The sequence below is a fragment of the Oncorhynchus nerka genome, linkage group LG3 (genome assembly GCF_034236695.1).
Source record: "Oncorhynchus nerka isolate Pitt River linkage group LG3, Oner_Uvic_2.0, whole genome shotgun sequence".
Taxonomy (NCBI): Eukaryota; Metazoa; Chordata; class Actinopteri; order Salmoniformes; family Salmonidae; genus Oncorhynchus; species Oncorhynchus nerka.
In genome coordinates, this window is record NC_088398.1 from 67,758,948 (window position 1) to 67,771,952 (window position 13,005).

General features: G+C 50.4%; 1 protein-coding gene across 1 annotated transcript in view; it reads right to left on the reverse strand.

The window, feature by feature from the left end:
- The window catches only part of LOC115118045 (collagen alpha-1(IV) chain-like), an 85,798-nt gene that overhangs the window by 3,706 nt on the left and 69,087 nt on the right, over positions 1-13,005 (reverse strand). Inside the window, exons 25-44 of the mRNA XM_065014917.1 lie at positions 12,224-12,415; positions 11,851-12,019; positions 11,657-11,749; positions 11,079-11,281; positions 10,552-10,984; positions 10,320-10,409; positions 10,061-10,213; positions 9,497-9,595; positions 9,178-9,267; positions 8,922-9,061; positions 8,550-8,676; positions 8,230-8,310; positions 7,971-8,069; positions 7,429-7,665; positions 3,855-3,988; positions 3,624-3,696; positions 1,941-2,012; positions 1,606-1,734; positions 1,327-1,425; positions 934-1,146 (exon numbers count right to left, since the gene is read on the reverse strand). Of these exons, the coding sequence (XP_064870989.1) occupies positions 934-1,146; positions 1,327-1,425; positions 1,606-1,734; positions 1,941-2,012; positions 3,624-3,696; positions 3,855-3,988; positions 7,429-7,665; positions 7,971-8,069; positions 8,230-8,310; positions 8,550-8,676; positions 8,922-9,061; positions 9,178-9,267; positions 9,497-9,595; positions 10,061-10,213; positions 10,320-10,409; positions 10,552-10,984; positions 11,079-11,281; positions 11,657-11,749; positions 11,851-12,019; positions 12,224-12,415 (2,926 nt within the window). The remainder of the gene's footprint in view (positions 1-933; positions 1,147-1,326; positions 1,426-1,605; positions 1,735-1,940; positions 2,013-3,623; positions 3,697-3,854; positions 3,989-7,428; positions 7,666-7,970; positions 8,070-8,229; positions 8,311-8,549; positions 8,677-8,921; positions 9,062-9,177; positions 9,268-9,496; positions 9,596-10,060; positions 10,214-10,319; positions 10,410-10,551; positions 10,985-11,078; positions 11,282-11,656; positions 11,750-11,850; positions 12,020-12,223; positions 12,416-13,005) is intronic.

Genomic DNA, 13,005 nt, shown 5'->3' on the forward strand with positions numbered 1-13,005 from the left:
GGTAAGTTGGTGGTTAAAGATATCCCTCTAGTGGTGTGGGGGCTGTGCTTTGGCAAAGTGGGTGGGGTTAAATCCTTCCTGACGGGGCCACAGTGTCTCCCGACCCCTCCTGTCTCAGCCTCCAGTATTTATGCTGCAATAGTTTATGTGTCGGGGGCTAGGGTATAAATACCTGGAGTATTTTTCCTGTCTAATCTGGGTGTCCAGTATGTATGCTCTCTCGAATTCTCTCTTTTTCTCTCTCTTCTCTTTCTTTCTCTCTTTCCTTCTTTCTTTCTCTCTTTTTTCTTTATTTTTCTCTCTCTCTGAGGACCTGAGCCCTAGGACCATGCCTCAGGACTATCTGGCCTGATGACTCCTTGCTGTCCCCGGTCCACCTGTTCGTGCTGCTGCTCCAGTTTCAACTGTTCTGCCTGCGGCTACGGAACACTGACCTGTTCACCAGACATGCTACCTGTCCCAGACCTGCTGTTTTCAACTCTCTAGTGACAGCAGGAGCGGTAGAGATACTCTGAATGATTGGCTATGAAAAGCCAACTGACATTTACTCCTGAGGTGCTGACTTGTTGCACCCTCTACGACCACTGTGATTATTATTTTTTGACCCTGCTGGTCATTTATGAACATTTGAACATCTTGGCCATGTTCTGTTATAATCTCTACCCGGCACAGCCGGAAGAGGACTGGCCACCCCTCATAGCCTGGTTCCTCTCTCGGTTTCTTTCTAGGTTCTGGCCTTTCTAGGGAGCTTTTCCTAGCCACTGTGCTTCTACACCTGTATTGCTTGCTGTTTGGGGTTTTAGGCTGGGTTTCTGTACAGCACTTTGTGACATCAGTTGACGTAAGAAGGGCTTCATAAACACATTTGATTGATTGATTGAAACACAAGATAGATACAACATCTATCTCTCTGCCTAGCTCTCTCTCTCTTACCCAGGTCCTGTCCGTGGGAACGCTCATTGCCCTGGATGTAGAGTAGGGAGTATCCATCATAGATCAGCGATGTTCCCTCTGGACACTGTGGAACCTCCACCGATTGGCTGTGCCTGGTTACCAGGAAACCATGCTCCATGGAGGAGGGGCCGGGAGGACCTACCTGACCCGGAACACCATCAGGTCCAGGGGGTCCGGGATACCCTCTCGGTCCTATAGGGACAAGGGTCAAAGGTCAAAGATGAAGGTCAGGGTCAAATGGAACATTAGTTCCCAGTCTGAGAATCAAATGTCTGGATAACACTAGTACATCATATAGTATTTTATCCTACATACAGTGTAGTATCCTTTTCAGTGTGGCTATAAACTGGACAAAGGGGATGTGACTCTCACCTGAGGGACCAAACAGGCCTGGTTCTCCCTTGGCTCCGGGGAGACCGTTAATCCCAGGGTTTCCCTCGTCACCTTTAATACCCTGAATACCTGTCATACCTGGGAGACAGAGAGCGAGAGAGGAGAGAGAAAGTGAAAAAAGGAGAGGGAGAGAGAGAATGGATGGATGGACGGATGGATGGAAGAGGGGGTGTAAGATCATATATTATGGGGTGATCAGAGCTGATGTTTGGTCATAATATATCGGCTCATTGTAGACAGGATGGTTTGAACTCTCACCTTGCTGTCCTTTCAGCCCAGGGAAACCTGAGGGCCCCACAGGCCCCTGAGGGCCCTGACTACCCGGGAAGCCGCTTTCTCCCTTGATGAAGGTGTGGAGGCCAGGAGGACCAGGGGGGCCATCATTACCTGAAACAAGGAAAGGCGATTCAGATAATTACCAAATCTTATTATTATTCATATGTGGGGAAAAGTGTCTGTCTGCTGCATGGCATATATTCAGAATATACATGTCAGCACTCAATGGCCACTATACAGTAGGTGTTTGATGCTATGAAGCTCACAGTGATTTGGTTTACTGACTGTTTGGTTTAATGTTGTGTCTCTCCACTCACCTTTAGTTCCTGGGAATCCTCTGTCTCCCAGCTCTCCTTTCAATCCAAACACACCCAATTCACCCTTTGTCCCTGAAGAAGAGAGGAACTTAATAGTTATTTTTTTTAAATAAATAAAAACCCTTGAATGAGTAGGTGTGTCCAAACTATTGACTGGTACTTTAAATTTAAAAAAATATATATATATAATGTTTAAATGCTCATAAACGTGCAGGAAATGTGTACATTTTTCTGTTTCAAAAATATATTGTTAAAAACAAGCTGTTCAGCAGCAGCTCCGGGGTGCATAGGCCGTGTGAATATCGCTTGGACTGCTTTGCCAGCTATGGGGAACTGCCCCAATTAAATCACAGGATTTCATAACATAAATTAATACAGCACAAAGTAAATGGACTGTCCTGGGGGTACTTAAATGTGCACTCAGTCAGAACTTCTGGGTTTGCTCTAGTCTCCCTCACAATGAGCCTCACAACTTATTTCAGTACGCGAGACTAGAACGGCTCTATCAGGTACAGCGGGGGCTAAAGCAAAAAGCTCATTGTAATTAACTTGGATATAAATAATCATAACAGTCATGGGAGCCTGGGACCTGATAAACTGAACATCTACAGTTGATGTCGGAAGTTTACATACACTTTAGCCAAATACATTTAAACTCAGCTTTTCACAATTCCTGACATTTAATCCTAGTAAAAGATCCCTGTCTTTAGTCAGTTAGGATCACCACTTTATTTTAAGAATGTGAAATGTCAGAATAATAGTAGGGAGAATGATTTATTTCAGCTATTATTTCTTTCATCACATTCCCAGTGGGTCAGAACTTAACACACACTCAATTTGTATTTGGTAGCATTGACTTTAAATTGTTTAACTTTGGTCAAATGTTTCGGGTAGACTTCCACAGCAAGTTGGGTGAATTTTGGCCCATTCCTCCTGACAGAGCTGGTGTAACTGAGTCAGGTTTGTAGGCCTCCTTGCACGCACCCACTTTTTCAGTTCTGCCCACAAATGTTCTATTTTCTATAGAAAACACCTTTTTTTTTCTCCAAAAAGTACGATCTTTGTCCCCTTGTGCAGTTGCAAACCTAAATGATCTACACCACTCACCTGGGAAACCTTGTCTAAATGATCTACACCACTCACCTGGGAAACCTTGTCTAAATGATCTACACCACTCACCTGGGAAACCTTGTCTAAATGATCTACACCACTCACCTGGGAAACCTTGTCTAAATGATCTACACCACTCACCTGGGAAACCTTGTCTAAATGATCTACACCACTCACCTGGGAAACCTTGTCTAAATGATCTACACCACTCACCTGGGAAACCTTGTCTAAATAATCTACACCACTCACCTGGGAAACCTTGTCTAAATTATCTACACCACTCACCTGGGAAACCTTGTCTAAATGATCTACACCACTCACCTGGGAAACCTTGTCTAAATGATCTACACCACTCACCTGGGAAACCTTGTCTAAATGATCTACACCACTCACCTGGGAAACCTTGTCTAAATGATCTACACCACTCACCTGGGAAGCCTTGTCTAAATGATCTACACCACTCACCTGGGAAACCTTGTCTAAATGATCTACACCACTCACCTGGGAAACCTTGTCTAAATGATCTACACCAATCACCTGGGAAACCTTGTCTAAATTAGATGTACCACTCACCTGGGAAACCAGGCACACCCTGCAATCCCATCTCTCCCTTCAGTCCATCAACACCTGGAAGGCCAGATTGCCCCTGTAACACACACAAACACATATACACACACACACACACACACATATACATACACACACAAGTCAGATGGTGGACACTAGTCACGTGTCATGATAAACCAACTAGACTGTCATGACATCACAAATGGATCAGTCAGTGAGAAACAGGAAGTGACCTACAGGAAGTCCAGAGTATCCTCGTTCTCCCTTTAAGCCCTGCTCGCCCTGTCCTCCTTGTCCACCCTGATCTCCCTTGTCTCCCTTCCCCCCCGCGCTCCCGGGAACACCAGCAGGACCTGGAACACCACTGGTACCTGTAGAGAGGAGGAGAAGAAGAGGAGGGTGGAGGGAGGGAGAGAGGGATGGAGGGGATAAGAAGAGGAGGGTGCAGGAAGAGAGGAATGGAGGGGGATGAGAAGAGGAGGATGGAGGGAGAGGAATGGAGGGGGATGAGTTGAGAGGGATGGATGGAGGGGATGAGAAGAGGAGGATGGAGGGAGAGAGAGAGAGAGGGGTGGAGGGGATGAGAAGAGGAGGATGGAGGGAGAGAGAGAGGAATGGAGGGGGTGACGAGAAGAGGATGGAGGGAGAGAGAGGGATGGAGGGGTGAGAAGAGGAGGATGGAGGGAGAGAGGGATGGAGGGGTGAGAAGAGGAGGATGGAGGAAGAGAGGAATGGAGGGGATGAGAAGAGGATGATGGAGGGAGGGAGAGAGGAATGGAGGGGATAAGAAGAGGAGGATGGAGAGAGAGAGAGGGGTAGAGGGGGATGAGAAGAGGAGGATAGAGAGAGAGAGGGGTAGAGGGGGATGAGAAGAGGAGGATGGAGGGAGAGAGGGTAGAGGGGGTGAGAAGAGGAGGATGAGGGAGAGAGGAATGGAGGGGGTGAGAAGAGGATGATGGCGTGAGGGAGAGAAGAATGGAGGGGATGAGAAGAGGAGGATGGAGGGAGAGAGGAATGGAGGGGATGAGAAGAGGATGATGGAGGGAGAGAGGAATGGAGGGGATGAGAAGAGGATGATGGAGGGAGAGGAATGGAGGGGGATGAGTTGAGGAGGATGGAGGGAGAGAGGGATGGATGGAGGGGATGAGAAGAGGAGGATGGAGGGAGAGAGAGAGGGGTGGAGGGGATGAGAAGAGGAGGATGGAGGGAGAGAGAGAGGAATGGAGGGGGTGACGAGAAGAGGATGGAGGGAGAGAGGGATGGAGGGGTGAGAAGAGGAGGATGGAGGAAGAGAGGAATGGAGGGGTGAGAAGAGGAGGATGGAGAGAGAGAGGAATGGAGGGGATGAGAAGAGGATGATGGAGGGAGGGAGAGAGGAATGGAGGGGATAAGAAGAGGAGGGTGGAGAGAGAGAGAGGGGTAGAGGGGGATGAGAAGAGGAGGATGGAGGGAGAGAGGGTAGAGGGGTGAGAAGAGGAGGATGAGGGAGAGAGGAATGGAGGGGGTGAGAAGAGGATGATGGCGTGAGGGAGAGAAGAATGGAGGGGATGAGAAGAGGAGGATGGAGGGAGAGAGGAATGGAGGGGGTGAGAAGAGGATGATGGAGGGAGAGAGGAATGGAGGGGATGAGAAGAGGATGATGGAGAGAGAGGGGTGGAGGGGGATGAGAAGAGGAGGTTGGAGAGAGAGAGGGGTAGAGGGGGATGAGAAGAGGAGGATGGAGGGAGAGAGGGTAGAGGGGGTGAGAAGATGAGGATGGAGGGAGAGAGGAATGGAGGGGGTGAGAAGAGGAGGATGGAGAGAGAGAGGAATGGAGGGGGTGAGAAGAGGAGGATGGAGAGAGAGAGAGAGAGAGGAATGGAGGGGTGAGAAGAGGAGGATGGAGAGAGAGAGGAATGGAGGGGGTGAGAAGAGGAGGATGAAGGGAGAGAGGAATGGAGGGGGTGAGAAGAGGAGGATGAAGGGAGAGAGGAATGGAGGGGGTGAGAAGAGGAGGATGAAGGGAGAGAGGAATGGAGGGGGTGAGAAGAGGAGGATGAAGGGAGAGAGGAATGGAGGGGGTGAGAAGAGGAGGATGGAGAGAGAGAGGAATGGAGGGGGATGAGAAGAGGGGGATGGAGAGAGAGGAATGGAGGGGGTGAGAAGAGGAGGATGGAGAGAGAGAGAGAGAGGAATGGAGGGGGTGAGAAGAGGAGGATGGAGAGAGAGAGGAATGGAGGGGGTGAGAAGAGGAGGATGAAGGGAGAGAGAATGGAGGGTGTGAGAAGAGGAGGATGGAGAGAGGGAGGAATGGAGGGGGATGAGAAGAGGGGGATGGAGAGAGAGAGGAATGGAGGGGGTGAGAAGAGGAGGATGGAGGGAGAGAGGAATGGAGGGGGTGAGAAGAGGAGGAGGGAGAGAGAGAGGGGTAGAGGGGGATGAGAAGAGGAGGATGGAGAGAGAGAGGGGTAGAGGGGGATGAGAAGAGGAGGATGGAGGGACAGAGGAATGGAGGGGGTGAGAAGAGGAGGATGAAGGGAGAGAGGAATGGAGGGGGTGAGAAGAGGAGGATGGAGAGAGAGAGGAATGGAGGGGGATGAGAAGAGGGGGATGGAGAGAGAGGAATGGAGGGGGTGAGAAGAGGAGGATGGAGAGAGAGAGAGAGGAATGGAGGGGGTGAGAAGAGGAGGATGGAGAGAGAGAGGAATGGAGGGGGTGAGAAGAGGAGGATGAAGGGAGAGAGGAATGGAGGGTGTGAGAAGAGGAGGATGGAGAGAGGGAGGAATGGAGGGGGATGAGAAGAGGGGATGGAGAGAGAGAGGAATGGAGGGGGTGAGAAGAGGAGGATGGAGGGCGAGAGGAATGGAGGGGTGAGAAGAGGAGGAGGGAGAGAGAGAGGGGTAGAGGGGGATGAGAAGAGGAGGATGGAGAGAGAGGGGTAGAGGGGGATGAGAAGAGGGGGTGGAGAGAGAGAGGGGTAGAGGGTGATGAGAAGAGGAGGATGGAGGGAGAGAGGGTAGAGGGGGATGAGAAGAGGAGGATGGAGAGAGAGAGGGGTAGAGGGGGTGAGAAGAGGAGGATGGAGGGAGAGAGGGTAGAGGGGGATGAGAAGAGGATGATGGAGAGAGGGGTAGAGGGGTAGAGGGAGATGAGAAGTGGAGGATGGAGGGAGAGAGGGGTAGAGGGGGATGAGAAGAGGAGGATGGAGGGAGGGAGAAAGGGGTAGAGGGGGATGATAAGAGGAGGATGGAGAGAGAGAGGGGTAGAGGGGGATGAGAAGAGGAGGATGGAGAGAGAGGGGTAGAGGGTAGAGGGGGATGAGAAGAGGAGGATGGAGAGAGAGAGGGGTAGAGGAGGATGAGAAGAGGAGGATGGAGAGAGAGAGGGGTAGAGGGGGATGAGAAGAGGGGATGGAGAGAGAGAGGGGTAGAGGGGGATGAGAAGATGAGGATGGAGAGAGACAGGGGTAGAGGGGGATGAGAAGAGGAGGATGGAGGGAGGGAGAAAGGGGTAGAGGGGGATGATAAGAGGAGGATGGAGAGAGAGAGGGGTAGAGGGGGATGAGAAGAGGAGGATGGAGAGAGAGGGGTAGAGGGTAGAGGGGGATGAGAAGAGGAGGATGGAGAGAGAGAGGGGTAGAGGAGGATGAGAAGAGGAGGATGGAGAGAGAGAGGGGTAGAGGGGGATGAGAAGAGGGGATGGAGAGAGAGAGGGGTAGAGGGGGATGAGAAGATGAGGATGGAGAGAGACAGGGGTAGAGGGGGATGAGAAGAGGAGGATGATATGTATCAAAATGTATAATCAAGCAGGTCAGGTGTGCAGTATACAGTACCTGGTTCTCCAGGCTTTCCTGGCACTCCTTGGTCTCCTTTGGGCCCCTCCATAGCGGGTCCTGGGTGGCCCTGTTCCCCTGGCTGGCCCAGGGAGCCCTGGAAGCCTGCCGTACCCTTCTCTCCCCTGGTCCCTGGGATACCCGGGATACCTGGGGAACCTGGGAAACCTGGACTACCCTTATCACCTTTAAACCCAGACGACCCCGGCGTTCCTGGGAAGCCTCTGCCAGGAAAACCTATAGGAGGGACACAGAGACAAACACTCCAGGCCATTGATCAAACTCCAGGCCATTGATCAAACTCCAGGCCATTGATCAAACTCCAGGCCATTGACATAAAAAGGTCACCTGCTGAACTCTTAAAGTCTGCCTCTGCTGTTTGTTAGCTGTTTAGATCCATAGTGCATGAGTTGATTTGGAGACATAGTCAAGAGTTGGGCGAATAGAAATATAACACAGATCATAAAGCTTGTGCTTTTACATGTGGTTTCATAGGCTGAACATTCCTGACTGTATCCTAAAGGTCAGGAGAGGTCACTCACCTTGGTCTCCTCTGTCTCCTGATGATCCAGGAATGCCGTCCACTCCTGACTCTCCTTTCTCTCCAGTCGGACCTGGGGGACCCTGCAGACCAGGCTCACCTGGGAAACAATAGGTTACCTGAGTGTGTGTCTTGACCCGCTGTGGTGCAGTAGCTACAGCATGGTAAATTAGTCCAAGCTTCATGACTAGCTGTCATACTGCACTAACAGGAACCAATGGCACCTGGGGCATTGTTACTGTGCTCCATGTGTTCCTTACCTGGTCGACCTGTTTGACCTGGCTCTCCTGTTGACCCGGGCAGCCCACCGACACCCTTCTCTCCTGGCCGACCCGGCTGACCTGCACAACACAGCACGCACCTTCGATTAGACTAGAGGTTGTCAAGCAAAAAGTAATGTTCTGGGTTTGTGAGATGATCGAGAATACCTGGTCGATATAGGAAATAATACGCTCAAGTGTTATTCCCTTGGCCAACATATATTCTAATCGTGTCTTGTCTTTTTTAAACTCCAAATTGAATCAATCAATCAGTCAGGTCAAAGGAGGGGCAGTTGTCATCATGGAGACCGGAACCTCACCTGGGTGACCAATGTAACCAGTGTCTCCCTTGGTTCCTGGTGTTCCTGGCATCCCGGGGACTCCCATTCCTCCCTTCTGACCCTTCTCTCCTGCGTTACCAGGGAAACCAGTCAGACCCAACTGACCCTGAGAGAGAGAAAAAAAGAGAGGGATGGAGGGAGAGAGAGAAAGAGAGTGGGAAAATGTGAGGAAAATGGTAGATACAGTGTATTGATTGAAAAAGAGAGACAGTTAGTGGCACAATTGCAATGAAAAAAAGGATACACCGAAGCTAGCTAGCACCATCCATGAAGACACAGACAACAAACCCTGGTTGTGTGAGACCTTCATGGAGCCAGCTCTCAGAGAGACTAAAAGGGGTTTTGAATCACCTTCTCTCCAGGGGGTCCTGGCACTCCGACACCTGGCAAACCGACTGTTCCCTTGTCTCCTTTCACCCCCTCTGTACCCAGGAACCCTGGGTGACCCGTTGTGCCCACAATGCCTTTAGCACCCTTCGGACCCACAGAACCTATAGAACCATACATGACAATCCGGTTAGAACCAGTCTAACCATCCACACCACAGCGGATGTTCGATATAAAGGATGATTCCTCTCAGTGAGTGGATTGTGTGTTGTTTTCTTACCTGGGTATCCCATTTCTCCAATGCTTCCTTTGTTTCCAGGATACCCAGTACTGCCGGGCTCACCAGGAACACCTGTGTCTCCTTTCTCACCTGAGAAACAAGAATCATAACGTTTCAAAGAGGGTGTCATTTAATCATCACATTGACTGTGTCCCACATACTATCCACTAGCATATCATACATTGTGCAAGACCATTACATCATTTCATACCAGGTAGTATACAGGTTTGTAACCATTGAGATCCTATTAAATCCTGCCTATGTGTGGGGCATTTACAATAAACAGAGGGGTATGGCGAAGCCACCATAGGTGACTAACCTGGTTGACCAGGTGTACCGGGCTCTCCATCCTTTCCTGGCATACCAGGTACTCCGGCCTGTCCTGGATAACCCTTCACTCCAGTGTGTCCAGGGTCACCTAATGGGAAAAAGTGGGATTTAGCGTACCTAAACTATTCCCAGTTCCGGTTTAAAACAGACCACCTGACAGACATACAGTGCAGTATAATGTAGGATACTGTGCAGTAGGATGTAGGATATAGTGCAGTAGGCTGTAGGATATAGTGCAGTAGGCTGTAGGATATAGTGCAGTAGGATATATGATATAGTGCAGTAGGATGTAGGATATAGTGCAGTAGGATGTAGGATACAGTGCAGTACGATGTAGGATACAGTGCAGTAGGCTGTAGGATACAGTGCAGTACGATGTAGGATACAGTGCAGTAGGCTGTAGGATACAGTGCAGTAGGATGTAGGATACAGTGCAGTAGGATGTAGGATACAGTGCAGTAGGATGTAGGATACAGTGCAGTACGATGTAGGATATAGTGCAGTAGGCTGTAGGATACAGTGCTGTTGTATGGGGCATGTTCATTTTGTATACCTGGGTCTCCGCTGTCTCCTTTCTGTCCCTTCATGTTCCCCATGTTCAGCTCACTCATGTTGCCAGGAGGACCCTGCAGACCCTGCTCTCCCCTCTCTCCTTTGGGTCCAGGCTCACCAAACTCCCCCCTAGGCCCAGAGACACCCGGGTTGCCTGAGTGAGAGAAGAGATGAGGGGTTTGAGATGCTATAGTATAGTGGTGCAAAACACACTGATGGGTAGTCTGGTAGTACAGAGGCAGCAGTTCTACTCTACCCACCTCTCTGTCCAGGAGTTCCAGGGCTCCCAGCAGAACCCTGATATCCTGGTGTTCCAGGCGTTCCCATGACTCCCATCTCTCCCTTGAGGCCTGGGGAACACACACACATCAACAAATAAATAGAATAGGAAAATATTGATGATTATACATTACAAAGGTTGTCACCAAATTCTCCTTAAATTCAACGAAAATGAACCCAGACCAGTCCAGTCAATGAGTGGATGTGTCTCACCTGGGTCTCCGGGGAATCCATCTCTGCCGGCCGGGCCAGGTCTTCCTGGCAACCCTTTTGATCCAGACAGTCCAGGGAATCCTGAGTCTCCCTTCTCTCCCTGGGGGCCGGGCATGTCCAGACCAGGAGAGCCAGGGAAGCCCTTATCTCCTTTCACACCTTCAGGACCGAAGGGACCTGGCTCTCCAGGGGGTCCTATTGGTCCAGGGGCCCCAGGTTCTCCTGCTCCAGGGGGTCCAGGGGGTCCAGTGCCACCATGCTGACCAGGGGGGCCAGGGTCACCTTGAATTCCCTGAGCTCCAGGTGGTCCTGTGTTTCCCTCTTGTCCAGGAATACCAGTTGGACCAACATTGCCTTTATCTCCATGAAAACCTGTCTCTCCGGGAGGGCCCTGAGAACCTTTAGGACCAGGTAGACCCCGACCTGGCTCACCCTAGAGAGGGCAGAAGAAGATTGGTTGATTGTTTGATTGATGGAGTTTGAAACAATAGAAAGTGAAGCAAAGACACAGACACAGGAACACACACCTTTGGACCAGGTATGCCTGGTTTTCCAGAGAAACCATCCTGTCCAGATCTCCCAGGCTCTCCTGGCATTCCAGGGGCTCCTGGAGCTCCAGAGTATCCTTTAGGCCCGGTTAGTCCTGGGAATCCAATGCCGGGGACACCTGAGTCACCTTTCTGTCCGGGGAATCCTGGCATTCCAGGGTCTCCCTGAAGTCCTCTGTCACCTGGGGTCAGGACGGAGAAGATGTTCATGATGCACTATGCAGGACCAAGCAGGACCATAGCCTACCATAAACCAGATCAATACCGATAAGCTGACCCTCACCTTGTAGTCCAGGTATATCAGATCAATAATAATAAGCTCCTTGTAGTCCAGGTATGTCAGATCAATACCAATAAGATGACCCTCACCTTGTAGTCCAGGGATGTCAGATCAATACCAATAAGATGACCCTCACCTTGTAGTCCAGGGATGTCAGATCAATACCAATAAGATGACCCTCACCTTGTAGTCCAGGGATGTCAGATCAATACCAATAAGATGACCTTCACCTTGTAGTCCAGGGATGTCAGATCAATACCAATAAGATGACCCTCACCTTGTAGTCCAGGAATGCCAGATTGTCCTCGAGGTCCGGGGGAGCCCTGGGGTCCAGGTGAGCTCACATCTTTACCTGGTTCACCTTTCACTCCTGAGAGGCAGAGAGAGCATGTGCACATCATCATTTAGGCTCCTTTTACCTAACAAGTGTGTGTTATTTTGAGTGTGTTTGTAGCTGTAGCATGTACCCACCTGGTTGTCCAGGGATTCCAAGTCGGCCTTGTTGACCAGATGTACCCTTCTCTCCAGGCTCCCCCGGCCGGCCAAACCCTGGTACCCCAGGAGGACCCCTCTCTCCTGGGGGTCCAGAGAAACCAGGGTCCCCATCGAGACCACGGTCCCCCTTGATGCCCTCTCTGGCCTGCAAGAAGAGATCAGAGATAGAGATGGATGACTGACTGACTGTAGTACTGTCTGAACACATGTTTTAGTAGGAGCCTTCTAGTGCTCACTAACATGCACACACACACATACACACACACACACACAAACACACACACATACACACAAACACACACACACACAACACACACAAACACACACACGCACACAAACACACACATACCGGTTCTCCTTTGGATCCAGGCAGGCCTGCTAGTCCTTCTTTCCCTGGCAGTCCATCTACACCAGGTAGACCTCGTGTTCCAACGAAACCAGGCAGACCTTTGTCCCCCTTCAGCCCTGGAGCCAGGTAGATGTCGCCAGGTTCACCATGGGCTCCTGGAGCACCTACCAACCCACGAGTACCTGAATTACCCTGAGGAGAGGAGAAGAAATAGCAGGGTCAATCAACAATCTATTTTATTGGAAGAAAACTACTGAACAAACATACAGTACATAGTCATGACATGTGGACATGTGTCTTTATGGAGCTACAGTGATGCAGCATGTCCACCATAGTGGTCTTTATGGAGCTACAGTGATGCAGCATGTCCACCATAGTGGTCTTTATGGAGCTACAGTGATGCAGCATGTCCACCATAGTGGTCTTTATGGAGCTACAGTGATGCAGCATGTCCACCATAGTGGTCTTTATGGAGCTACAGCGATGCAGCATGTCCACCACAGTGGTCTTTATGGAGCTACAGTGATGCAGCATGTCCACCACAGTGGTCTTTATGGAGCTACAGTGATGCAGCATGTCCACCACAGTGGTCTTTATGGAGCTACAGTGATGTAGCATGTCCACCACAGTGGTCTTTATGGAGCTACAGTGATGCAGCATGTCCACCATAGTGGTCTTTATGGAGCTACAGTGATGCAGCATGTCCACCATAGTGGTCTTTATGGAGCTACAGCGATGCAGCATGTCCACCACAGTGGTCTTTATGGAGCTACAGTGATGCA